Genomic DNA, 27045 nt, shown 5'->3' on the forward strand with positions numbered 1-27045 from the left:
CGTAAAAAGCTTGAGCAGAATTTAAAAAAATAAATCCTGCCTTTTTATTGTTGTGGATATTTTTAATTATCAAGCTACAATCATTGGTGTTGTTGACGATTGTTGACATCTCATGCAACTGACAGCGGTCTATCTGCACACTGTGCCCGGGACATGGTGGCTATTTTTTAGGCTAAGGGAGTTAGATAGAGATGTTTATAGCCTGTGAGAAACACATACAAAATTTTCACTCATTTTTCAGGCATTTATCTTTAACGGATTTGCTCGCAACAAGTTGCATTCGACGCGGAATCTTGTCCCATTGTTTCGTATTGAAAATTGGCGGAATCGGACTATGGGATTCGGAGTTATGACCAAAATATCTCTCTTTATAAAAAAAATCTCTCATTTTTAGGCACTTACCCTCAGTCGATTTGCTCGCAACAAGTTGCATTCGATGCAGAATTAAAATGTTCAACCGTGTACTGCCGTGAATCGCATATTTGTCCCATATGAATAGGAAACCCAGCAAAGATGGGATAGATATGCGATTCACGGCAGTGTACTTTTCCCATGATCTTGGTTCGCTTGATAAAATTTACAAAGCACGCCGCAATACTTTCTGTTTCGACAGCATGCTAAGCAATTCTGGAGTAAAAGTGTGTGTCATATTTTTGTGAAAGTATTGAAGTCAATTTTTATGAGTTGCTACCTGTCATAAGCCTAAACCAAAGGATCTTATTATTCCCGCCGTTTTTCGAATGACATGAATGGTCGCTCTTAATTGGTATAAGCGAACGTTGCAGGAACAAATGTAGAATCTACAATAAGACACTAAACGCGTGCTGTAAAAAGTAAGTTTGAGCAAAGTTAGTGCTTTTCTAGAAGCGTTAAATTATGATGGCAAATGCCTATGGTAACCTTTATGTGAATTCTCCTATGCTGCCATCATACGTATAAGACAGTTATGCGTGTAACGGCAGTATTTGTAAATTTAATTTTAATTTTATCCAATGAACCTGTGGATTTTTATTATTGCGGGTAAATTCATATTTCAAAGGAAGGCATCATCCACTTGTTTACTATACTCCGTGCAAACACGTGATTTGAAAGAAGGCGTATTTTAAAAGAGGGAATCATTCGTTAACCTTATTTCGGGCAGATTCGTGCCTTTAAAGAAGGAATTATTTACTAATTTTTATATTCTTGTGCCTTATTTAGGACAACGAGTGCGTAGCACACAAAAATTAGAGGCTTATTTGCCCTATTCAGGGAAATACGCGTTTTAAAAGAAGGAATCATCGACTTAATTGCCTTATTCCGGGCAAATGCTTGGGTCCCTATTTCTTTCCTCAATCAGGGCGTGCTTTAAAATAAGAAGATTTTTTTTTTCTGTTTTGGGGTGAAGCCAGAATAGACGTGACCATATGCTATATGTACTATGCTAAGCCAGAATAGCCGTGACCATGCGATGCAACGTGACGTGACAGTTCATTGATAATAATTCTAGACCAACATTTGAAAAGGGCGTAACAGCCAAAATTTATTCCTTCTGATTCTTCGTCTAGATATATGGCTATATATGTGGACGAGGAATCAGAAGGAATAAATTTTGGCTGTTACGCTGTAAGCTTAGGAGAAACTAACAATTGTTATCCCCTCGTATCCTTCTGTATGCCCCTTGAATATCAGGGTTCCCACCAAAGCAGAGCATTGTCAGTCTGAGATGGTACACGAGTGAAAGGAGATCAACAATACAAGTATCGGAACTAAACGGAACGTTTTTTAATCTTTCTTCGGGAAGGAAGCCCTCAGCTTCAGAAGTGGGATACCGGTCCCCGCGGAAACACAACGGAAGTGCAGATAAACGGATTTCCTGACATTTCGACGAAATTCGCGACGATGCCATTGACGAGACAAATGGCTGCGAAGCAAGCGGAAGATGGTGCCGTGAGGAAGGGCGATCCGCCATTTTTTGATGCGGAGAATGACGAAACGAAGATGGATAACCCGGACAGTGACGAAGAGAAAACGATTTTCAACCGAAACAACGCTCCGAAACTAGCCGGAGGAGTTATACCAACAGCACAGAGTGTAGGTCAATTTCCAACAATGACATTACACCCGTACGACGTGGGCCGCCTGATCCCAGAGTATTCGGAAGGAGACGGCGTGTGCAAGTGGTTACGACGAATCGATCACTTTCGTGTAATTTATGGGTGGACGGAACAAATGTGCCTGCTATACGCCTCGACTCGGTTGGCGGGTGCAGCCGCAAACTGGTATAGACGTCATGAGGAGCGGATTTTCGATTGGCACCAGTTTAAGGATCGGATTGTGATTGCTTTCCCGGAAATGTACGATGAGGCTGATATTCATCGTGAGCTGGAATCTGTGCGGATCGAAAATGGCGAATCCTACGAATCGTATGTTTACCGTGTAGATGCCATTGCGCAGAAAGGCGATTTCAGTGTATCGGCCACGCTGAAATATGTCATCAAAGGATTACGCAACGACAAAGTCTATCGTAGCTTACTTTCAAACCAATATACATCTTTACTGGATTTGTTGCGGCATATCAAGTGGATCGCTTCAAACATGGAGATGCTTCCATCCGTCGTCGCCAGACAATCGAGGGCCAATGTTGTGTTACCATCGTCGGGAACAGAAGTGACGTGCTACAATTGCCGCGAGCAAGGCCATCGATCAGTGGACTGTCCAAAGCCTCAGCGCAAAGAGCGGTGCACAAAATGTCTGCGGGTTGGACATACATCGGACGGTTGTTCATCTCGCTATCATCCACCACAACATGGGACATTCGTTCGAACGGAAGGTGCAAAGCTAACCACCACCAACGCTATATTTGAAGGAGTAGAATCGGGCAGCCAGGTTACGGTGAACCAAGCCTCTCAGCAGGAAATTGAAGTCGAAGCAGCTGGAGAGCGTCTCCGTGCAATGGCTTTGCTCGACACAGGTAGTTATGCTAATCTTATTAAAATAAAATTGCTACCTAAGGCTTTATTACTTGATGTAAATAACGAAGAAGTGGTAGGTGTGAACGGGTCGAAGGTGAACATTGTAGGTCAGTTTGACACTTTAATAACACTTTCGGGTAGGGTTTGCCAAGTACGGTTTTTGGTCGTGTCCGATGACACAATGCAAATAGATGTGATCTGGGGAAAACGCTTTTGATAGAAAACCGCATACAAAAACTCTGCTTTGCGCCACATGACACAAGTCATCGAACAACTCCGGAATGGTTTTACTTGGAAACATTGACGAACAATGCTTGTTGGCCAGTGGTTCACTCTTGGGTGTGGATTTGGATGTGGGAGATAATATGGAAACGTTGTCTTGTCGAACTCAAGTAGAGCAATTAGTACAGGAAAGCTATTTGAAGCGACCGAGACCAGATAGGCCATTAGTGAAGTTCAATGCTGAAATTCGGTTGAAGGTAGATACGGGTTTTTCATCATCACCACAACGTCTCAGTGTGTTCGAGAAAAAGGAGTTAGATAGCATCGTGTCAGACTTGCTTGGACAGGGAATCATTCGCGAAAGCAATTCACCGTACACATCGCGGGTGGTTTTAACTAGGAAACGAAACAATACTTACCGAATGTGCGTAAATTATAAACCGTTAAACAAAATCGTCGAGAGAAACCATTTTCCACTGCCCGTCATTGAGGATCAAGTAGCCAAGCTTCAAGGTAAACGGTACTTCACTTCTTTGGACCTCAAGAATGGGTTTTACCATGTAGGCTTAACGGAATCATCGAAGAAGTTCACCTCATTTGTGACTGATAGTGGACAATATGAGTTCAATCGGTTGCCTTTTGGGTACGCTAACTCACCGGCTATATTCGTAAAATTCATTACCAAGGTTTTAGACCCATTTATAAAAGACGATCGTGTAATCGTTTTCATTGACGACATGCTTATTGCGTCGAACACGTTGAGTGAACATTTGCAAACATTGAAAGAAGTACTCGAAACACTCGCTGACAATCATTTGGAGTTACAGTTTGCAAAGTGTCAGTTCATAAAAACTCAGATTGAGTATTTGGGTTACGATGTCCAGTCCAACCAAATCCAACCTAGTGATCGACACGTTGAGGCAATTAAAAACTTTCCCATTCCATGCAACCGAAAAAGCCTTCAACGGTTTCTTGGGCTAATCAATTATTTCAGAAAGTTCATTCAGGGTTTTAACGTACAGGCAGCAAAACTGTATGAACTTTTGAAGGAGGACAATGATTTCTCGATGACTGCTGATCACATAGAGGCCATTGAAAATCTCAAAAATGCCTTGATTTCGAAACCTGTTTTACGAATATATTCACCAAATGCTGAAACTGAATTGCACACTGATGCTTCGTCGTCGGGATTCGGTGGTGTCTTATTACAGCGGCAGAATGACGATGGATTGATGCACCCTGTAATGTATCATAGCCGGAAAACAACGGTTGCGGAGTCAAAATTACATAGCTTTGAGCTTGAGACTCTAGCAATTGTCTACTGCTTGCAAAGATTTCGGACCTATTTGTTTGGAATGAAGTTTCGCGTCGTTACTGACTGTAACTCTCTTAAACAAACCTTGGAAAAAAAAGATATTAACCCAAAGATTTCAAGATGGGCTCTCTATCTTGGACAGTATGATTTCGATATTACTCATCGTCCTGGGGAACGAATGCAACATGCAGATGCTCTATCACGGTCGAATATCAATTTGTTAGTAGAAGATGAGTGTACTTCGAATATCTTTGAAGAGGCATTATGCGTTGCTCAGCATCAAGATCCGGATGTGAAAAAGATTAAAGAAGCCGTTGAATGTCAACAGATGAAGGATTACGAAGTAAGAAATGCGGTGGTGTACAAAGTAATTGGCAGCAAGTCATTAGTATATGTTCCGGAGCGAATGGTGCAATCGGTTATTAATAAGTTCCATAACCAGATGGGCCACTTTGGCGTAGACAAGGTGTGTGAGCTGATCAAAAGAGCGTACTGGTTTCCACGCATGCGTGAACGAGTGCAGGAGCATGCAAAGTCTTGTGTCACATGTATTGCGTACAATCCCAGAAATAAAAAGTACGATGGTAATCTTTATGAGGTGGATAAGCCCAGGATACCGTTTGAGGTTGTGCACGTTGATCATCTTGGGCCCTTAGAGCGGACTAAGGGTAAAAATGTACATATATTGGCAATTGTGGATGCATGTACAAAATTTATTAAGCTTTTCCCTACAAAGACTACTAATACCAGAGAGGTGATGAAATCATTGAAATCGTATTTTCATGCGTATTCTACACCGAAAGTACTCGTTTCTGATAGGGGAGCTGCATTCACTTCACTTGGATTCGAGCGATTCGTTACAGATCATGGTATTAAACACGTAAAAGTTGCAACAGCATGCCCAAGTCCAATGGGCAAGTTGAGCGGTACAACAAGACGTTGGTACCACTACTTGGCAAAATGGTTGAAGAATCGGGAAAAAGTTGGGATACCGTTCTCACCGATGTAGAGTTTTTGTTGAATAACACGGTGAATCGCTCTACTGGAAAGACGGCTTCTACTCTTTTGTTCGGTGTTAATCAGAGGAGACGAATCGATTGTGATCTAACCCAATATTTGCAGGATCAGAACGACAACTACGATAGAGATTTGGGTAGTCTTCGAGAGGCAGCTAGCGAAAGTATGCGGAAACAGCAGCAATATAACAAACACATGTACGACAGTCATTGCAAGAAGAATACCAACTATCAGACAGGAGATTTGGTAATGCTACGGAGGACAAATGTGGTAGGAGAGAGAAGTAAACTGAAGCCAAAGTTTCGCGGTCCCTATATCATTAAGAAAGTGCTCGATAATAACCGTTATGTGGTAGCTGACTTAGATAATTACCAAGTATCAAACAATCGTTTCGAAGGGATTTTTGACCCTTTAAATATGCGGCTCTATCAAAAAGCGGAAAAACAACCAGATGTTGATTCAGATTCAGAAATCGAATACGAGGATATAGAGTATTTGGAAGATGAGGAAGATTAGTTAAGATAAAATGTGCAGGATGGCCGAGCTGTAAGCTTAGGAGAAACTAACAATTGTTATCCCCTCGTATCCTTCTGTATGCCCCTTGAATATCAGGGTTCCCACCAAAGCAGAGCATTGTCAGTCTGAGATGGTACACGAGTGAAAAGAGATCAACAATACAAGTATCGGAACTAAACGGAACGTTTTTTAATCTTTCTTCGGGAAGGAAGCCCTCAACGCCCTTTTCAAATGTTGGTCTAGAATTGTTATCAGGGTTCGTAATGCTCACTCAATCTCAGGAACACATGATTTTCCCTCACGAAAATTTTCGGGGAGAAATCGTTTTTCGGGAAAGAAAAGCAGCCTGGAGAGTGATAACAATTTTTCGCTCACTTCGATTGCCGCTAAACGTTGGTTTGCTCTTTTTCTTTCATATTAGAGTCTTTTCGTGGCATCGGGTCTCGTTTCGACCGTCTTCCAGTGCGGTTGGTTTTTGCGCTCTACTTTTATGCGGTGATTCGCCTAAAAGTAGAACAATAGAACCAGTGCAGTGACCGCGGTCGAAACGATTGTGTAGTGTATAAAAAAGTGCTGCAGATCCGGAAGACTTGCGCATGTTTGTGCTTGCAGGGGCTGATCGATTGTTATCAAGGGCAATGCCCTTGCTAATATTGCGATCAAGCCTATGTAAACGCTCAAACATGTTCGGCGTCAGATTTATTGAGGAGAGGTAAGGTTTTGATAATCCGTAAATTTAACACGCACGCACTCACACAAACGCACACACACACATTCACATTATACACACATACATATACTGATGGACATGAGTGTTCGTCATGTTTTCATAGTAGCTCTATTAAAACATGACGAATACTTTTGTCTATCAGTGTAGACATATAAAAACACATATGCACACTCATATACACACATACAGATATACACATACACGCTCATATACATCATACAAAAAACACATACACGATTTTTATCACATATTAGGTATCTATATTATTGGAAGCGTTTGGTAGGGGAGGTCCACGCTTTCTTCCTTTTCCCTCGATTCCAAGCTATTGAGTGACTTTAGGCATTCCTGAAGTCGCTCAATATCTAGGAGTCATCTCTGCGGTACATACTGCGTAGTTGGCCTGGCCATATGAAAAGAAAAATGACGGAATTCAGAAACCGTCATTTTCCAGGATGCTTTCAAGTATTGGCTACGCATGTATGAGATTAGATATTAGATTAGATTAGATATTCGAGTCTTTTCGTGGCATCATAAATGCAAATGGTAGTAGCTTATGTGGAACAAATAACTTAACGCTTTCATACCAATAGCGTGGTGGTGTGGCTAAAGTAAGAGCATCCCCACAGCTATTATTGTTACTATTCTGGGTTCGAATCCCGGCGCGGCCAAACAAATCTGTATTTGTACTGTGATAATTCTAGCGAAAAGTAAGTGAGAGGTAAAAGTAATGAAACGAAAAAAGATTTTCATCTAATAGGCAAGATTTTCGTTTATCGTCCAATGCTAATTCTGGAGAAAAGATTGATGGGTGAAAGATGATCCTCAACATAAACGACGAAACAAGATTTTCCCTTGGTCCGAAAAACGTTTGCTTTGGTCTCATTGAAACGAAAAGTCGAAACCCTGATTGTTATTCCTTTGCGTGAGTCGCGTAGCGTTGCGTCGCACGTCGCGTCGCATCACACGTCGTGTTTAATCTGGTGGGCACTTTTCCGCGCAACACCCATGTTTCAAATAGATCACTGCAACATTTTTCCGACCAGATTCAGTTACAATCAAGTCGCAGCAGCCAAAAATTGACAAGTGAAAATTGACAAGTGATTATGCCGGAAGAACTAGTCTACTTTGACCAAATGAACACCGGACTGTGGGAATCAGCTAACATAATCCTCTTGAATACTTTCAGGAATGTGGTTTTTTCAGTCAAGTCAGTCACATAGGACAAAGTCTAGTCAAAATGTAAATTTGAATATGTCAGTATTGTTTGTATGTACGTTAGGCGTTGATTATTCATTGAGTCATTTCTATTATTGTGAGTTGTATAATTAATGTAAAACACTACTTGTCTTCTATATTTTAGATCTGTTATTGTCGGTTGTCTGTCTGCTATGTTTCAGCATAAAGGTCTTATACCTATAACTTTGTCTTATTGGTGTTTTAGTCATTGTTAGATACAGCATGTATAAAACTACAAAAGAATTGTTGAGTATTGCACTACAAATCATATGTCCTTCCTCTATCTATCAATATCTGCTTTCTCCTTTTATCAATTTCTTTTTCTCTTTTATATCTCAATCTCTACTTTTTGCTTCTGTCTCTCTTCTATCTCAGATTTTCAATTTAATATTTTTCTATCCAATAGTACAGTAAACTTCTACCTTGGCTAGTCTAAACAATTTCTCAAACAAAAATTTTAAAAACAATCTGTTTAATAACTGAATCTAAAATGTTCAATATTATTATTTCATTTTTTTTTTTTCGATGGTTGACCAGTTGTAGTCTTAATAGACTGGTATCTCGGCTGGGCTCTCCATGTGATACACAATACTAGCAGACGACTCAATCTATGTTGCTCACTAGGTCACTGCGGTCTGGGTTCGTATTGTGATCATACCGATACATTTCCCTTCCCGCAGTCTGTCAGTTTAAAAAACAAATAATAATAATAATGAAAGCTCATCACGCACATGAAAGTTTTCCGAATAATTAACATGTAAAGTTGATTTAATGTTTCAGGGCTGGTAGCGATCAATGCTGCTCAAAATAGTGACTTTAGTGACCAACACTGGCGAAAAAAGGGACCAAATAGTGACTTTCATCTACAGAAAAAGTGACCAAATAGTGACTTTTAATTTCATTTGCAATGAAAGAAATGGACTTTTATTTAAAGTTAATAAGGCTGGAACAAATAATTTCAAAAATTCTGTCTCCCCCTAATATCTTTTGATCGAAAATTTCAATTTGAATGGACAAAAAATTCAAAAAGAAAATATGAATTGCCAAAACATTATTCAACAAATCCGATGATTCCGAAATTTGATAAAACAAGCTTATCATTATTTGATTCTTTTTAATATTTTTTTCTAATTTTCCACCCTCTTCACTTCTGGAAAAGCACAACTTCGAGGTAAGTCATACAGAATAATGTGCAATAATGTTTATTATTGATTCAAACTTATTCGGAAAATCTTCGCTTGTATTCAAAAATAGCACTTTTTATGGCAGAAATTTATATAATTAATTTTTAGACATAGATTTAATTCAACTCACATAGTTTATAAATCTGAAACCCAACAATTATTTCAAAACGTAAAGAATTTTTTCAGAACTTTAAAGCATTAGCATTGTTACGGTGTTTTACTATTGAGATACTTATCTAGAATGCTATCAGAAACCAAGAAGGGAAGTAATCCTTGATTTCATTCTTAAACAAAAATAACAAAAGCATGAGGATTACTACTCCTGGCCACGTTCATCTTCACCGTAACTAGCGAGAGGAAGGAAGTGTTGATGTGGTACTTACTTAACGAGAGGCCACCGACTGAGCGACACCCTCATAAGTACCACGGAGTTGGATAATGAGGAAGGTATTTGTTGGGTCAGGATTTCCCTGTAGCTGGCAATGTAACCGTGGTAGATCTTATCCCGTAACACACCACGTAAAGGTACCCAGCGTTACGGGTCCGTAAAGAATTTTTCAGGACTTTAAAAAGCATAAACAAGAAGTTCGAACTACCAACCAATAAATTACCGATTTTCCTCGATGGAATATCCAAAGTTTATGCAGTTTCAAATGATTAAATCAGAACATATTTTGAAAAATTCTTAAGTATTTATCTGAGCAGATGTCGAGAGACCATTCATTTTGCTCCTTACGGAAACATTAATCTTTCTATGGGGATCGCTAAGGATTTTATTTCTGCAGCCCGGCAAAAATCCGTGCAGCCGTGTGCCCAGCAAAATAAGTACTGATATCCCGGCAAAAATGATGTGATTTTCAGCAATTTTGACAGAAATCTAAGCAAGTCCATTGCAGTATCAATCAGAGGGGCAAATTTCTCCATTTTGATCCAAAAAGGAATATTTTTATTTTATTTTTCAAAATATATTAGTGTTTGTTATAAAAAAGCTGAAAAGCTTGTTTGTTTTGGGTATACACCAATTAGCATTAGAGCAAACCCTCGCTCACTAATGATTTCCCCGAAACAACAGGAAATGTATCTAAAATTATAAAGATCAATCTGAATATTCAACAGTTTAAAACCTGTTCAAAAAACAATTAATAAAGTGTAGAGTTTAACAATTTTTAAGGTTTTTAAAACTTAGACGAATCAGCTATTGGCGTTGTGAATATATTTAGATCCTCACTGTGCCCATCTTGCTTTCATTACTATTGAACCGGTGCCAGCGTAAGTGGTACATGCGTACATGTTACATTGAGTAAATTTTACAAGAGACGCATTTTTTCAAAAACTTCGAAAATAAAATTCAAATTAGCAATTTTCTGCATCTCAACTGTACCAACGTGTTATGACTGATGTGCCTAAAGGTAGTAAAGAGAAATATACGAACTTTCTTGACAAATTTCAAGTTTGTTGGAACAAAATGCACATGTACCACTAAAATTTAACAGGAACCAAAAATCGTTTCCAGTAAAAGTGGTACATGTACATTTATAAAATTATTTCAAACGGCAGTAAACCATATTGAAATTCAAAATAGGGTTGAAATCTGTGGCGCAAATATCCATGTTGTCAAATTTTCTTATCAATATAATATTTAGTGAGTTGAACTGTACTTGTACCACTTTTCCTGGCAATGAAATTGCCATTGTGATATATACCAGAAATTAAAAAAGTGCATATCTCCAGATTTAGTTGTCAAAAATCACTTTTTCGTTATTCCCTTACTAGATCTTTGCTAACAGAAGCCGTTGGTGTAAAAAACGCAAAATCGACAAAAATGGTTTATGTACCACTTTTGCTGGCACCGGTTTATATACCCAACCATAAACTGTGACACAAAACATCTTCAATTAATTGCTGTTGAAAATCTAATGACAACACCGAGATTCACAGCGAATCTGGAGTCACGATGAAGTTCCAAACAGCGCCAGAAAGTACTATGTGGTCATTTTTTTTAAAATTCGTCATTTCATGTTCGTCGTCAATACAGCATCTTTCGACGGATAGTTTAAATTTTTTCAACATTTTTTTTTTTTTCATTTCACGACGATACTCAAGGAACATAGTCAGAAGTCTCAAAATAGTTAAAAATAGTGACTTTTTTCGAGAAAAAGTGACTTTAGTGACTTGACCCGAAAAAAGTGACCAAGTCACTAAAAAGTGACCCGCTACCAGGCCTGATGTTTTCTTGAAGCCGACATTCAATATCGAATAGTAGTCTATGTTGACAACGGGTGGTACTGATGCCATCTCCAAGTAAAGGCCGTTCTACAGCGATTAACGCAACGGCGCATCTTGACAGTAATTCTGTATTCTCTGTCAAAACGCGTCACCGCGCCCACCACCGCAGCCGAGCCATAACACTTTGATATAATGTGATGGGATCATACTAGTGGACTTTGTTTCAACATGGAATAATTTAAATGGTATCGTAAATATACAATAAATTAATTTAAGTAGTATTGCAATAAATCGACATATTAATCTGAGAGCTTCCATTATTTTGGCGGTTGATCAAGTCATATCCTTTACAGTACTGTCTGATATCATAAATTTCAGTAGTCAAATGGTCATGTTCTATTCCGCTCTTCAAAATTCAAGTCTTTAAAGTCTGTTCCAAGATTCAGTTATCAATGGTATGGTAATGCTTCATTGCGTCTATTTCCTAGCTAAATGAATGAATTTTACGATTATGAAGCATTGATTTATATGAATAACATCATTAAAAATATGTACTACTCGTTGGATCTTTTGGTTACATAAAATACAATTATGTTGATGTGTATATGGTATAGGTATACACGATACACCTCGTTAAATTTGAATTGCTGACTATATTTAAAATAAACACCTTTCATGCAAACTTATTTTGAAACTAAAATATCGTATTACAATTTGATGAATATCAATAATCGTCCAAAGTTTTGAAAATTATCTAGTGAGAGCAGTCGAAACTGAATCGAAAAGCCAAAATTGGCCACAGTTTAGAACCGTTCACCAAACAATCTTTAAAAAAAAATGAGCCTGCTATTTTAACAACTACATATTTTGAACCATGTTCCAAGAAAACGCTTAATACTATCTTTGTGGACTTATGACGGCCTTGCATAGCATCATCATCGTCTCGGAACTAGAATCAGTCAGTAAAGATTTCAAACCATTTCGTGAGCTTCCATTTGATGATGGGCTTAAAAAGACATTGACTGATCCTCCTCACGACCTTAGGTGGTCAAACTATTAGTCATGTAGAGAAAAGGATAGTGGATGAAAGCATCATATGGTCTATTCTCATGTACATATGTGGCTAAGGTCTCAGTTAAACGTGACTCTATCTCGGGTACTTATTCAAAAGGACGTATGTGATTTTGTAAACAAAGATTCAAACGTCGATTAGTCCGATCTGATAGCCCTCTCACGCAAACCATAACCATAGACAGATAGGGAGAGGCTTCGGCTACCTGTTGATGGTGTTGGTTTGCGTGGGAGTGCCATCAGATCGGACTAATCGGCATTTGAATCTTTGTTTACGAAATCACATACGTCCTTTTGAATAAGTACCCGAGCTATCTCTTGTTTTACCGTCTAGCGCTGATCATGAGTTCATTCCCTATCGGTCATTTATTGTGTTATAAGGTAGTCAACTAATTTTATTTGTCTTTTAGAATACACTTAGTCACGTCTCCTATGTCCTTCAATCCTTCTTTACATTGGAGTATGTATTATTTTTTCCTAACCCAAAAAAATGAAGAGCGAAACAGGTTTTGTTTATACGTTGATCCATGCAGTAAAAGTAAGAGTAAACTAACAAAGATTACTGAGAAGAAATAACGCATACAATCACCGTATATAATGCAAAATTAGTAAATCTACAGTATCTACTTCCACTACTTACTGCATACTGAACTATGAACTACAATTGGTGCAATGGATGATCGTTTGCTTCCCAGTCTTTTGTGTTAGTATTTTGTTAGTTAAGACTGGTACTAGACCCTGCCGGAACCTCCGCAGGATATACTCAAGAAGATGTTGTTAGATCATGCGACACCTTCTCTAAGTATTTGCATGGAGGTATGATATATCAAGTGTTTAATTATTTTCTATATATTGGCAAAAAATACTCGACGCGTTTCTGTTAAATTGAAATGTTACCGGGATTAAAATACGTACTTCAGTACTGCTTATAGTGTAACCTTACTCGGATGCAATTAAATTCATCTCGTTTTCGTCTAACGGTAATGTGGTGAGTACTAATAATACTAGCAATGTGTACTATAAAAGAACAAATTATTTCACAATTTTAACAATATGCAGACACTTGACTTATCAACGTTGACCCCATCATCCGTGGACAGGGAATAAAAAAATTGTTTTTAAATTTAGGAAACAAATTCCATATCCCGTTTAATCTGAGACTTTGTTTCCTGGGGAATAGTACATTCTGGGGGAATGGTTTTGTTAACTATGGCTTTTTGGGGAATGTTATAGAATCGTTTAAAAACAGTCTAGTCGAAAATTGAATCATCAACTGGATGTGGCTTTTCAATATTTCGAATTGCAGCGTATTTCTTTCAAGATAGAAAAGAAACAGATGCTTTGAAATTCTATGATAAATTTATTAGGAATACAGATAAAAATATCATTTTTTTAAAAGAAATAATGAGGAACCGAGATAACCCGGAGTTTTTTGATAAAAAAAATACTCAAAATTAATTTTAGAACATACGAACAACACATGCAAAGGAAGATAAATAATATCTATAGAATTACATTAAACATCATTTGGCCCTTAATGAAATCTAAATAAATTTCAATACAATTGAATTTATTTTTTAATTTTATGTTTTTTTTTATGACGTAATTTTAAAAAAAATCTGATGTCAAAGGAAAACCAATATAATAAATAATCTCAGCATAACAATAAAAGTATGTTTTACAAAAAAAACCCGACTTAATCCACCTACAGTGAACGCAACCCTTCTTACACTTTTGAATGGTTGTGTGTGCCCAGTGCATATTACAATTTCTATGCATATGACCTTCAATTGAGTATAAAATAACTGATATCATCATGTTTTTATCGATTTCAAAATGAAAAAAAGGGATATTTCTGGAAATTTAACAATTTTTAAAAAATACAAAAAGACTGCAGATTTGATTTGCCGCCTTAAATGGCAATATTACAGCGTTTCTTTAAGCCCAAAAGAATTCAAATCGGGTCATGGACGGCTGAGATATTGGTGTGACAATTCTTCATTAGTAGTCTGAAAATATGTCTCATATTCGTATTTCACAGATATCTCTGAAACCGAATTTCCGATTGCAGAAATGGGTCCAATGACAAAAACATAGCTTTCGTTTAAAGATAAAATCGCACAAATCTGTCCAAGGACGACTGAGATCTTGATGGGACATATTTTACCAATGTGTGAAGTTGATACATCTAATGCTTTATGTTCGTATTTCAGAGATATCTCCGTAACCCAATGTCTAATTGCAAAAACAAAATACAATGGGTTTAATGGCAAAATCATAGCTTTCGTTTAAAGATAAAATCATGCAAATTGGTTTACAGACGGCTGAGATATTCATGTGACATTATTGTGTTAGTTTTCTGAAAATGCACTTCATGTTCGTATTTCTCACATATCTCTGGAACCAAATGTCCGATTGCAAAAAAAATTGAACTCGTACAATGACAAAGTCATAGCTTTCGTTTAGTGTTAAAATCGTGCAAATCGGTCCACGGACGGCTGAGATCTTGATGTGAGATTTTTGTAACGCACACACATACGCACACACGCACACACACACATACATACATATGCTCAGTTCGTCGAGCTGAGTTGATTGGTATATACGACTTGGGTCTCAGAGCCTCGGATAAAGAGTAGTGTTAGAATCGTGCAAATCGGTCCACGGACGGCTGAGATCTTGATGTGAGATTTTTGTAACGCACACACATACGCACACACGCACACACGCACACACACACACACATACATACATATGCTCAGTTCGTCGAGCTGAGTTGATTGGTATATACGACTTGGGTCTCAGAGCCTCGGGTAAAAAGTCGGTTTTTCAAGCGATCTTTATACCCTTCTTAGGGTGTAAGAAGGGTAAAAAGGGATATTTCTGGAAAATTAACAATTTTTAAAAAATACAAAAAGACTGCAGATTTGATTTGCCGCCTTAAATGGCAATATTACAGCGTTTCTTTAAGCCCAAAAGAATTCAAATCGGGTCATAGACGGCTGAGATATTGGTGTGACAATTCTTCATTAGTAGTCTGAAAATATGTCTCATATTCGTATTTCACAGATATCTCTGAAACCGAATTTCCAATTGCAGAAAAAATGAATGGGTCCAATGACAAAAACATAGCTTTCGTTTAAAGATAAAATCGCACAAATCTGTCCAAGGACGACTGAGATCTTGATGGGACATATTTTACCAATGTGTGAAGTTGATACGTCTAATGCTTTATGTTCGTATTTCAGAGATATCTCCGGAACCCAATGTCTAATTGCAAAACAAAATGCAATGGGTTCAATGGCAAAGTCATAGCTTTCGTTTAAAGATAAAATCATGCAAATTGGTTTACAGACGGCTGAGATATTCATGTGACATTATTTTGTTAGTTTTCTGAAAATGCACTTCATGTTCGTATTTCTCACATATCTCTGGAACCAAATGTCCGATTGCAAAAAAAATTGAACTCGTACAATGACAAAGTCATAGCTTTCGTTTAGTGTTAAAATCGTGCAAATCGGTCCACGGACGGCTGAGATCTTGATGTGAGATTTTTGTAACGCACACACATACGCACACACGCACACACGCACACACACACACACACATACATACATATGCTCAGTTCGTCGAGCTGAGTTGATTGGTATATACGACTTGGGTCTCAGAGCCTCGGGTAAAAAGTCGGTTTTTCAAGCGATCTTTATACCCTTCTTAGGGTGTAAGAAGGGTAAAAAGGGATATTTCTGGAAAATTAACAATTTTTAAAAAATACAAAAAGACTGCAGATTTGATTTGCCGCCTTAAATGGCAATATTACAGCGTTTCTTTAAGCCCAAAAGAATTCAAATCGGGTCATAGACGGCTGAGATATTGGTGTGACAATTCTTCATTAGTAGTCTGAAAATATGTCTCATATTCGTATTTCACAGATATCTCTGAAACCGTATTTCCAATTGCAGAAAAAAATGAGTGGGTCCAATGACAAAAACATAGCTTTCGTTTAAAGATAAAATCGCATAAATATGTCCCAAGGACGACTGAGATCTTGATGGGACATATTTTACCAATGTGTGAAGTTGATACGTCTAATGCTTTATGTTCGTATTTCACAGATATCTCTGAAACCGAATTTCCAATTGCAGAAAAAAATGAATGGGTCCAATGGCAAAGTCATAGCTTTCGTTTAAAGATAAAATCATGCAAATTGGTTTACAGACGGCTGAGATATTCATGTGACATTATTTTGTTAGTTTTCTGAAAATGCACTTCATGTTCGTATTTCTCACATATCTCTGGAACCAAATGTCCGATTGCAAAAAAAATTGAACTCGTACAATGACAAAGCCATAGCTTTCGTTTAGTGTTAAAATCGTGCAAATCGGTCCACGGACGGCTGAGATCTTGATGTGAGATTTTTGTAACGCACACACATACGCACACACGCACACACGCACACACACACACACATACATACATATGCTCAGTTCGTCGAGCTGAGTTGATTGGTATATACGACTTGGGTCTCAGAGCCTCGGGTAAAAAGTCGGTTTTTCAAGCGATCTTTATACCCTTCTTAGGGTGTAAGAAGGGTAAAAGGGATATTTCTGGAAAATTAACAATTTTAAAAAATACAAAAGACTGCAGATTTGATTTGCCGCCTTAAATGGCAATATTACAGCGTTTCTTTAAGCCCAAAAGAATTCAAATCGGGTCATGGACGGCTGAGATATTGGTGTGACAATTCTTCATTAGTAGTCTGAAAATATGTCTCATATTCGTATTTCACAGATATCTCTGAAACCGAATTTCCAATTGCAGAAAAAATGAATGGGTCCAATGACAAAACATAGCTTTCGTTTAAAGATAAAATCGCACAAATCTGTCCAAGGACGACTGAGATCTTGATGGGACATATTTTACCAATGTGTGAAGTTGATACGTCTAATGCTTTATGTTCGTATTTCAGAGATATCTCCGGAACCCAATGTCTAATTGCAAAAACAAAATGCAATGGGTTCAATGGCAAAGTCATAGCTTTCGTTTAAAGATAAAATCATGCAAATTGGTTTACAGACGGCTGAGATATTCATGTGACATTATTGTGTTAGTTTTCTGAAAATGCACTTCATGTTCGTATTTCTCACATATCTCTGGAACCAAATGTCCGATTGCAAAAAAAATTGAACTCGTACAATGACAAAGTCATAGCTTTCGTTTAGTGTTAAAATCGTGCAAATCGGTCCACGGACGGCTGAGATCTTGATGTGAGATTTTGTAACGCACACACATACGCACACACACACGCACACACACACACATACATACATATGCTCAGTTCGTCGAGCTGAGTTGATTGGTATATACGACTTGGGTCTCAGAGCCTCGGGTAAAAAGTCGGTTTTTCAAGCGATCTTTAAACCCTTCTTAGGGTGTAAGAAGGGTAAAGGGATACTTCTGAAAATTTAACAATTTTTAAAAAATACAAATAGGCTGCAGATTTGATTTGCCGCCTTAAATGGCAATATTACAGCGTTTCTTTAAGCACAAAAGAATTAAAATCGGGTCATAGACGGCTGAGATATTGGTGTGACAATTCTTCATTAGTAGTCTGAAAATATGTCTCATATTCGCATTTCACAGATATCTCTGAAATCGAATTTCCAATTGCAGAAAAAAATGAATGGGTCCAATGACAAAAACATAGCTTTCGTTTAAAGATAAAATCGCACAAATCTGTCCAAGGACGACTGAGATCTTGATGGGACATATTTTACCAATGTGTGATAAGATAAAACAAGATAAAATCATGCAAATTGGTTTACAGACGGCTGAGATATTCATGTGACATTATTGTGTTAGTTTTCTGAAAATGCACTTCATGTTCGTATTTCTCACATATCTCTGGAACCAAATGTCCGATTGCAAAAAAAATTGAACTCGTACAATGACAAAGTCATAGCTTTCGTTTAGTGTTAAAATCGTGCAAATCGGTCCACGGACGGCTGAGATCTTGATGTGAGATTTTTGTAACGCACACACATACGCACACACGCACACACACACATACATACATATGCTCAGTTCGTCGAGCTGAGTTGATTGGTATATACGACTTGGGTCTCAGAGCCTCGGATAAAGAGTCGGTTTTTCAAGCGATCTTTATACCCTTCTTAGGGTGTAAGAAGGGTAAAAAGGGATATTTCTGGAAATTTAACAATTTTTAAAAAATACAAAAGACTGCAGATTTGATTTGCCGCCTTAAATGGCAATATTACAGCGTTTCTTTAAGCCCAAAAGAATTCAAATCGGGTCATGGACGGCTGAGATATTGGTGTGACAATTCTTCATTAGTAGTCTGAAAATATGTCTCATATTCGTATTTCACAGATATCTCTGTAACCGAATTTTCAATTGCAGAAAAAAATGAATGGGTCCAATGACAAAACATAGCTTTCGTTTAAAGATAAAATCGCACAAATCTGTCCAAGGACGACTGAGATCTTGATGGGACATATTTTACCAATGTGTGAAGTTGATACGTCTAATGCTTTATGTTCGTATTTCAGAGATATCTCCGAACCCAATGTCTAATTGCAAAAACAAAATACAATGGATTCAATGGTAAAGTCTTAGCTTTCGTTTAAAGATAAAATCATGCAAATTGGTTTACAGACGGCTGAGATATTCATGTGACATTATTGTGTTAGTTTTCTGAAAATACACTTCATGTTTGTATTTCTCACATATCTCTGGAACCAAATGTCCGATTGCAAAAAAATTGAACTCGTACAATGACAAAGTCATAGCTTTCGTTTAGTGTTAAAATCGTGCAAATCGGTCCACGGACGGCTGAGATCTTGATGTGAGATTTTGTAACGCACACACATACGCACACACACACACATACACACACACACACATACATACATATGCTCAGTTCGTCGAGCTGAGTTGATTGGTATATACGACTTGGGTCTCAGAGCCTCGGGTAAAAAGTCGGTTTTTCAAGCGATCTTTATACCCTTCTTAGGGTGTAAGAAGGGTAAAAAGGGATATTTCTGGAAAATTAACAATTTTTAAAAAATACAAAAAGACTGCAGATTTGATTTGCCGCCTTAAATGGCAATATTACAGCGTTTCTTTAAGCCCAAAAGAATTCAAATCGGGTCATAGACGGCTGAGATATTGGTGTGACAATTCTTCATTAGTAGTCTGAAAATATGTCTCATATTCGTATTTCACAGATATCTCTGAAACCGAATTTCCAATTGCAGAAAAAAATGAATGGGTCCAATGACAAAAACATAGCTTTCGTTTAAAGATAAAATCGCACAAATCTGTCCAAGGACGACTGAGATCTTGATGGGACATATTTTACCAATGTGTGATAAGATAAAACAAGATAAAATCATGCAAATTGGTTTACAGACGGCTGAGATATTCATGTGACATTATTGTGTTAGTTTTCTGAAAATGCACTTCATGTTCGTATTTCTCACATATCTCTGGAACCAAATGTCCGATTGCAAAAAAAATTGAACTCGTACAATGACAAAGTCATAGCTTTCGTTTAGTGTTAAAATCGTGCAAATCGGTCCACGGACGGCTGAGATCTTGATGTGAGATTTTTGTAACGCACACACATACGCACACACGCACACACACACATACATACATATGCTCAGTTCGTCGAGCTGAGTTGATTGGTATATACGACTTGGGTCTCAGAGCCTCGGATAAAGAGTCGGTTTTTCAAGCGATCTTTATACCCTTCTTAGGGTGTAAGAAGGGTAAAAAGGGATATTTCTGGAAATTTAACAATTTTTAAAAAATACAAAAAGACTGCAGATTTGATTTGCCGCCTTAAATGGCAATATTACAGCGTTTCTTTAAGCCCAAAAGAATTCAAATCGGGTCATGGACGGCTGAGATATTGGTGTGACAATTCTTCATTAGTAGTCTGAAAATATGTCTCATATTCGTATTTCACAGATATCTCTGAAACCGAATTTCCGATTGCAGAAATGGGTCCAATGACAAAAACATAGCTTTCGTTTAAAGATAAAATCGCACAAATCTGTCCAAGGACGACTGAGATCTTGATGGGACATATTTTACCAATGTGTGAAGTTGATACGTCTAATGCTTTATGTTCGTATTTCAGAGATATCTCCGGAACCCAATGTCTAATTGCAAAAACAAAATGCAATGGGTTCAATGGCAAAGTCATAGCTTTTGTTTAAAGATAAAATCATGCAAATTGGTTTACAGACGGCTGAGATATTCATGTGACATTATTGTGTTAGTTTTCTGAAAATGCACTTCATGTTCGTATTTCTCACATATCTCTGGAACCAAATGTCCGATTGCAAAAAAAATTGAACTCGTACAATGACAAAGTCATAGCTTTCGTTTAGTGTTAAAATCGTGCAAATCGGTCCACGGACGGCTGAGATCTTGATGTGAGATTTTTGTAACGCACACACATACGCACACACGCACACACGCACACACACACACACATACATACATATGCTCAGTTCGTCGAGCTGAGTTGATTGGTATATACGACTTGGGTCTCAGAGCCTCGGATAAAAAGTCGGTTTTTCAAGCGATCTTTATACCCTTCTTAGGGTGTAAGAAGGGTAAAAATGTATTATGAAAAATATATTTTAAAAACTATGTAAGGCCAGGAAAAATAGCTAAATCAATATTTCGGCGCAACAATTGATAGAGCTCTAGTCTTGCAATGTCTTGCTTCAGTTACCAATTTGTAGAACAGAATACATCCGAGGAAGCATCAAAACTCCTCGAGACAATATTTTCTACTATAAACAGCTGTCAAGAAACAAACAAAACAGAGCTTTTCCTGACTCATCACCTAATGATTTTAGCAGAAAATAAACTGCACTTTTCCCTTTTACCATCGCCACTCCAAAGTGGGGCGAGACCACCGCACCGAGCCGTGCACCATCCGGGAGAACAGGTTTTGAAAACATTCCGTACCCGCACTTCCCTTCACCCGGAAACCACTTACCTAACTTTTCCTCCGCAAAATTGGCACTCGGAGCCCTGCCATCCGTCCGGGCAAACGCAAGTTCCATTGCGGCAGCTGCCCCCGTTCATGCACTTGATGTCGGAGCATTTGCCAACGGAGGCCGTGCCCGCCAGGCTGATCCCAGAGTTACTTCCGCCTGCCAGGGTCAGCACGCAAAACTGTATCAAAATCAGACCCAGCGGCCAGAAATGCACCCACCAAACACTGCTGGCCAATCGCAGCGGCCACTTTCTTCGACACTTGGATTTCGTTGGCACCGGATCGTCGGACATTTTCCGCGGAACGTTCCGCCCGCTGGGGGGAACCTTGCACTTTCAATCAGACTATTCAACTATACTTCTTCCGTAACACGCCCCCTCCACCCCGCGCGCCTAGCTGGCCTAACCAGTATTAAAATAAAATCTTCCAGACAGCAGCAGCTTTTCACTTCTCACAGCACGACATCGATGAGGAGAAAAATATCAGCGAACCAATTTCGCCTCAGCTCTTCTACCACCACAAAACATTTTCCACACTTCTGTGTATTTTACTTTTGCCCTCCACTAAATTTCTTCCACCATCATAATTCAGATCAAAATAATCCCAACAATCAACGGAGCCATATTATCGTCCAAATGTATTAGCGAAAACAACAATAATCTAGATCACGGTTGTCCACTTTTTGATTATTTTTTTCTTGGATTTTCTCGATGACGGCGCAACCGAATGTGCAACTTTGGCGACGGATTTTGGATTTTGACTTCGCGACTGGTGTCCTCCTATTTTTTTCTCTTTTGTGACGTTTATAATTTTTCGTCTTCTTTTTTTTAATGATGGTAATGATGGGTAATGATGCTTCTTATTATTTCGATGATGAAAAATATTGACATTCCGATGTTCTGTTTTCTTTTGACGTTGGACTACGTCTGTCTTTTATATTCCGTGTATAGAGTACAGTATTCCCCCGCTTATCCGGACCTCGCTAGTCCGACGACTCGTTAGTCCGGATCTCGCTAATTCGGATTTTTCCGGATTAAAAAGTATCAACACCCATTTAAACACATTATGCTGTCAGTTTTCAAATTTGTGCTGTGATTTTGTTTTGGTTCATTTGTATGGATTTGACGATTTGACAGTCGGATTAACGAGAGAAACCCCGATAGTCCGGCCATACATTTGTCGGATCAGCGGGGGTATACTTGTTGCGACACCGCATTGAACAAGTCTAGCGGTGAACAGGCCTAACGCGCAACATAGCTGCAACATGACAGCTTGCGCGCAATAGTAGTGGTAGATAGAGAGAGAGAGTGAGTGTAGGATGTAGAAGTAGTAGAGAGAAAAGACGCAAACAAGGGCAGAAAAGGTAAATAAAGATTTTTGCGATCGAAAAGTAAAGTCGAGAGTGTTTAGTTCGGTGATAATACAGTTTTATTTCGAAATTGAATTTGTGAGCTTGGTAGTGGAAAATATTGTACGGCGATCCCCAGACTCGACCATTCAGAATAGCCGTTCCTGAAATAGTCGTTCAAATCGTCGGTGAGCAGGGATGCCAGAGAATATTTTCAAATGTCTTCACAGTCGTTTAAATATGTCTTCAAATGTCTTCAATATAAAAATTATGATTATTAGCGAGAAATTTCAAAATCCAATAGGTTTGTAAAATTCAATCATGTCCTTGTTGTATAGATGTGGAATAATGTTTATTTTTTTAAACATTCAAATTGATAGAATTCAAGATAATATTCTATAAAATTTTCACGATATAGTGTATAACGAGTTTCCCCTGGATTTTATACTGAGTCTGGTTAAAATTCCACCGGATTTTTTAACTGAATTTCTATGTGGAATTCTTCCAAATTTATTTTTAAAGAATACCCTGTAAGGCTTCAAAATTTACCGTGAAATACTTGAAAAACATCCAGACGAAATTTCCCGAAGAATTCCTGTTGGAACACCCATGGGTGCAGAGGATTTACTGGAGAAACTTCTGGAGAAATTTCCGAAGAAACTTCCGGAGGAATTGCTGGAGGATTTTCAGAAGGAATTCTTGGAGAAATTTAAGAAGGAATTCCTATAGGAACTTCGTGATGAATTCCGGAGGGATTTTTTGGAGAAATTTCTGAACGATATTCCTGAGGAATTACTGAAGGAATATCCGTTGGAATTCCTGAAGAATTTCTAGAGAAACTTCTGGAGGAGTTCTTGGAGGTAGTTCTGGATAAATTCTTGAAGGAGCTTCTTGAGATATAGCTGCAGAAACTTCCGAAAGAAACCCTGGAGGCAATACCAGAGAAATTCAACAACACTCTTGGAGAATCTTCCAGACGAATTCCTGGAGAAACTTCGTAAGAATTTTCTATGAGAATTAATTGAGGCATATTTCTTGTGGAAATACAAAAGGGATTGTTCTGTGGGAGCTCAGTAAAACTTGTGGAAATTAAGAAGAATTTCCCGTTTAATATTTGGAGTATTTCCTTTATTTATTTTCAACGGAAATTATTATAAACTAGTTGACCCGGCAGACGTTGTCCTGCATAGTAGGCGAGAATGCGCGTTCCGAACTGCCCATGCAAAGTTCGCATAGGAATCACAATTTTAGTTTTTCACGATTTGCTCAACTTTACTCGTAATTTTCGCATTAGGAAATATCATATAAACCCGTCGGAAACTATTACGAATGTTTCTGCTGAAGACATGAAAAAAATCCATCCAGCCGTTTTTGAGTTATGCGGATACACAGACCATTTCATTTTTATATATAAGATTTCCACGATAATTTTAACTGAATTTTTAATTTCAATTCTCTTAAATTTAGAAAAGATATTCGTCATCGGAAATTCTCCTTATAAAATTCACGAAATATTCTTTTAAATTTTCACTGAGAAGTCTTTCAAAAATCCACGGGAAATTCAAAGAGTTTCCCGGCGGATATTTAGAGGAATGTGGAATGATGGTATGCATATGCCATTCAGAATGAATTTAGAAAAAAAAAACTGGTTCTAGTTCAAAGGTTGAATATATTAAATCTAGTCTAGAAGAATTTAGTCTATGTTTGCCGCAAATTAGATAGGTCATTGCGATCCGAAATGTAAATAAAATACCCTTTTAAAGACGCCGCCCAGAAAAATACAAACGAATGCTACCATCGGGATTTTTTTCAGCACACACCACCAGCATTCAAAGTTAAGTGTGTATGAGGTCTTAAGGTCACTCCTGACAGAATCCAAGTTTCAAAGTGCTCGCGTTTTCGGGGGCACACCACTCGATACGGAGGCGGTGGACAACTGTAATTTTTGTTGATTCAGCTTTGCTGCGTCGCAGCATGTGTGAAAAATAAAAATGACAGTTTTGCGTTGCTTCCGTATCGAGTGGTGTGCCCCGAAAACGCGAGCCCTTTGAAATTTAGATTCTGTCAGGAGTGACCTTAAATGCGTTGCAGTTATCAACCGGCTAGTGTGAATGTATTTTATGTTTGAGATTCTAAACTCGAGACAAAGACTATTATAACTTTTGTAATATTTATGTACCTAGTTTACATAGAGGTCGCAGAATTTATAAGCTAATAAGTAATGAAATTGTTTTTTTATTCGCTGGCTTATTAATCGTCTTCAAGTGTCTTCAAATAAGTAGATAAGTCTTCAAATATTTTGAAAAGTCTTCAAAATGTCTTCACGAAATAAATGTCTTCACAGAGATTCAAATGTCTTCAAATTGAAGACATGTCTTCAAATCTGGCATCTCTGTCGGTGAGTAAAATGACGTGACAATCTGTCAAATGGATTATCGATGACAATCAAGATGTCATAATCATCTGATCTCGGTTTGTTTATACATTCTACAAATTTGATGTAAAATATTGTTGTTAAAACAAATACTTGAATTTTTGCAAGATGGAAAATCAGATTTTGAGAAATGTTGTGCATAAACACGCAAGTGTGAATACGAAGTACCATTGTCTGTACGGGTACTTCTTCCTCGGTCTTTCACGTAGCCAACTGGCTGTTATTTACCATAAAGCTAAAACGACAATTACTTTATGGATCAGAGCTTATGAAAAGGATAATTCTTTATCAGCGATTCAACGTGCCAAAGTTTTCCGGAAATTCGACGAACATAAACGAAATTGGATTGTAGAATTGTACAAAAAGTACCCGATACTCTACTTAGATGAAACTCGACATAGATTTAGAAACCATTTCGGAGTATCAATCAGTGCTTCTTCCTCGGTCTTTCACGTAGCCAACTGGCTGTTATTTACCATAAAGCTAAAACGACAATTACTTTATGGATCAGAGCTTATGAAAAGGATAATTCTTTATCAGCGATTCAACGTGCCAAAGTTTTCCGGAAATTCGACGAACATAAACGAAATTGGATTGTAGAATTGTACAAAAAGTACCCGATACTCTACTTAGATGAAACTCGACATAGATTTAGAAACCATTTCGGAGTATCAATCAGTGCATCTTCAATTTGTAATATCCTGCATGCCTACGGAATGTCCTGGAAGGCATTAGAACGACGTGCGGTCCAAATTCGTGAAGATGATATTATCCGGTTTACCAACGAGCTTTCTTGTTTTTTTGTGGGGATTCAAACAATTAGGTTTCCTTGATGAAGTTGCTTTCGCAAACCGCGAAATGTTACGTAGTCGGGGTTACGGTTTAAAAGGGAAAAGTTTAGTTTATCGGGGAGAATTTAGGAGAAAACCTCGAGTGTCTTGCCTTTGCTTTTTGGGAGAAACTGGAATAATAGACTCATTCGAGACTGAGGGAACATTTACAAGACAAAAGTTTTTTGATTGCTGTCGTAGAATGGCACTTCGAAGCACAGTAAAAAGCTATCCAGGAAAACACTCAGTGTGGATTATGGACGGGGCTCGCATACACTGTGATTTGAATATTGTTCAGTATCTGAGGTCTTTGGGGATCATTCCAATATACTTGCCAGCAGAGGCGCATCCACGTTTTTAGCCGTGGGTAGGACAATCAGGCAAAATGCTGATTTTGATGACAGTCCTGGTATTGAGGAATCTATGCCCATTTTACATATAAACAGTTCTAAATTTAACAAATCTGGTCGATGGTCAGTGTAGGATGGTGAGAAAAATTAATTCATCAATCTTTGCTACAAGAGGGATGGTAATGTACAAGACTTGGAAAGCGACTAAATATTTCATTTTACGATGCTACTTTAAGACATAGAGACGAAAACAATTGAGGGGGTCAAATGCAGGGGTGTTAGTGACAAAAACTTAGTTTTTGAGAAAAATGGGTTCTATATTTTTTTGTTTCATACAATTTGTATAAAACTTCTAAAAACACATTTTTTTGAGAATTTTCACATTTATTACAAACAACGTACAAGCTATATCAACATATTGCCGCAAAGCTCTAAAACCAAAGCATTTTTTGCTTTAGTCAACTCAAATTTGACCAAAATGTCACTTACACCCCTTTGATTCCAGCTCCCTCAATTTTTACTCAAACGCGCTCTCAATGCGTATTAAACACGATAAAGCGTGCACATTCTTG

General features: G+C 37.9%; 2 protein-coding genes across 6 annotated transcripts in view; one reads left to right on the forward strand and one right to left on the reverse strand.

Annotated features, from left to right (window-relative positions):
• The window catches only part of LOC134225980 (attractin-like), a 38123-nt gene extending 15817 nt beyond the window's left edge, over window positions 1-22306 (reverse strand). For 4 of the 5 annotated variants that reach the window (XM_062706491.1, XM_062706471.1, XM_062706481.1 and 1 more), the window contains exon 1: window positions 21512-22306. In XM_062706491.1, the coding sequence (XP_062562475.1) occupies window positions 21512-21804 (293 nt within the window). In that variant the 5' untranslated portion in view covers window positions 21805-22306. The remainder of the gene's footprint in view (window positions 1-21511) is intronic. The other variant, XM_062706499.1, reaches the window with a different exon arrangement.
• Window positions 1787-5703, forward strand: LOC134220895 (uncharacterized). The gene is made up of 2 exons (XM_062700375.1): window positions 1787-2953; window positions 5614-5703. The coding sequence occupies exons 1-2, from the start codon at window positions 1882-1884 to the stop codon at window positions 5634-5636; spliced, it is 1095 nt and encodes a 364-aa protein (XP_062556359.1). The 5' UTR covers window positions 1787-1881; the 3' UTR covers window positions 5637-5703.
• Window positions 22307-27045: the final 4739 nt, after the last annotated feature.

This window comes from Armigeres subalbatus, chromosome 1 (genome assembly GCF_024139115.2).
Source record: "Armigeres subalbatus isolate Guangzhou_Male chromosome 1, GZ_Asu_2, whole genome shotgun sequence".
Taxonomy (NCBI): Eukaryota; Metazoa; Arthropoda; class Insecta; order Diptera; family Culicidae; genus Armigeres; species Armigeres subalbatus.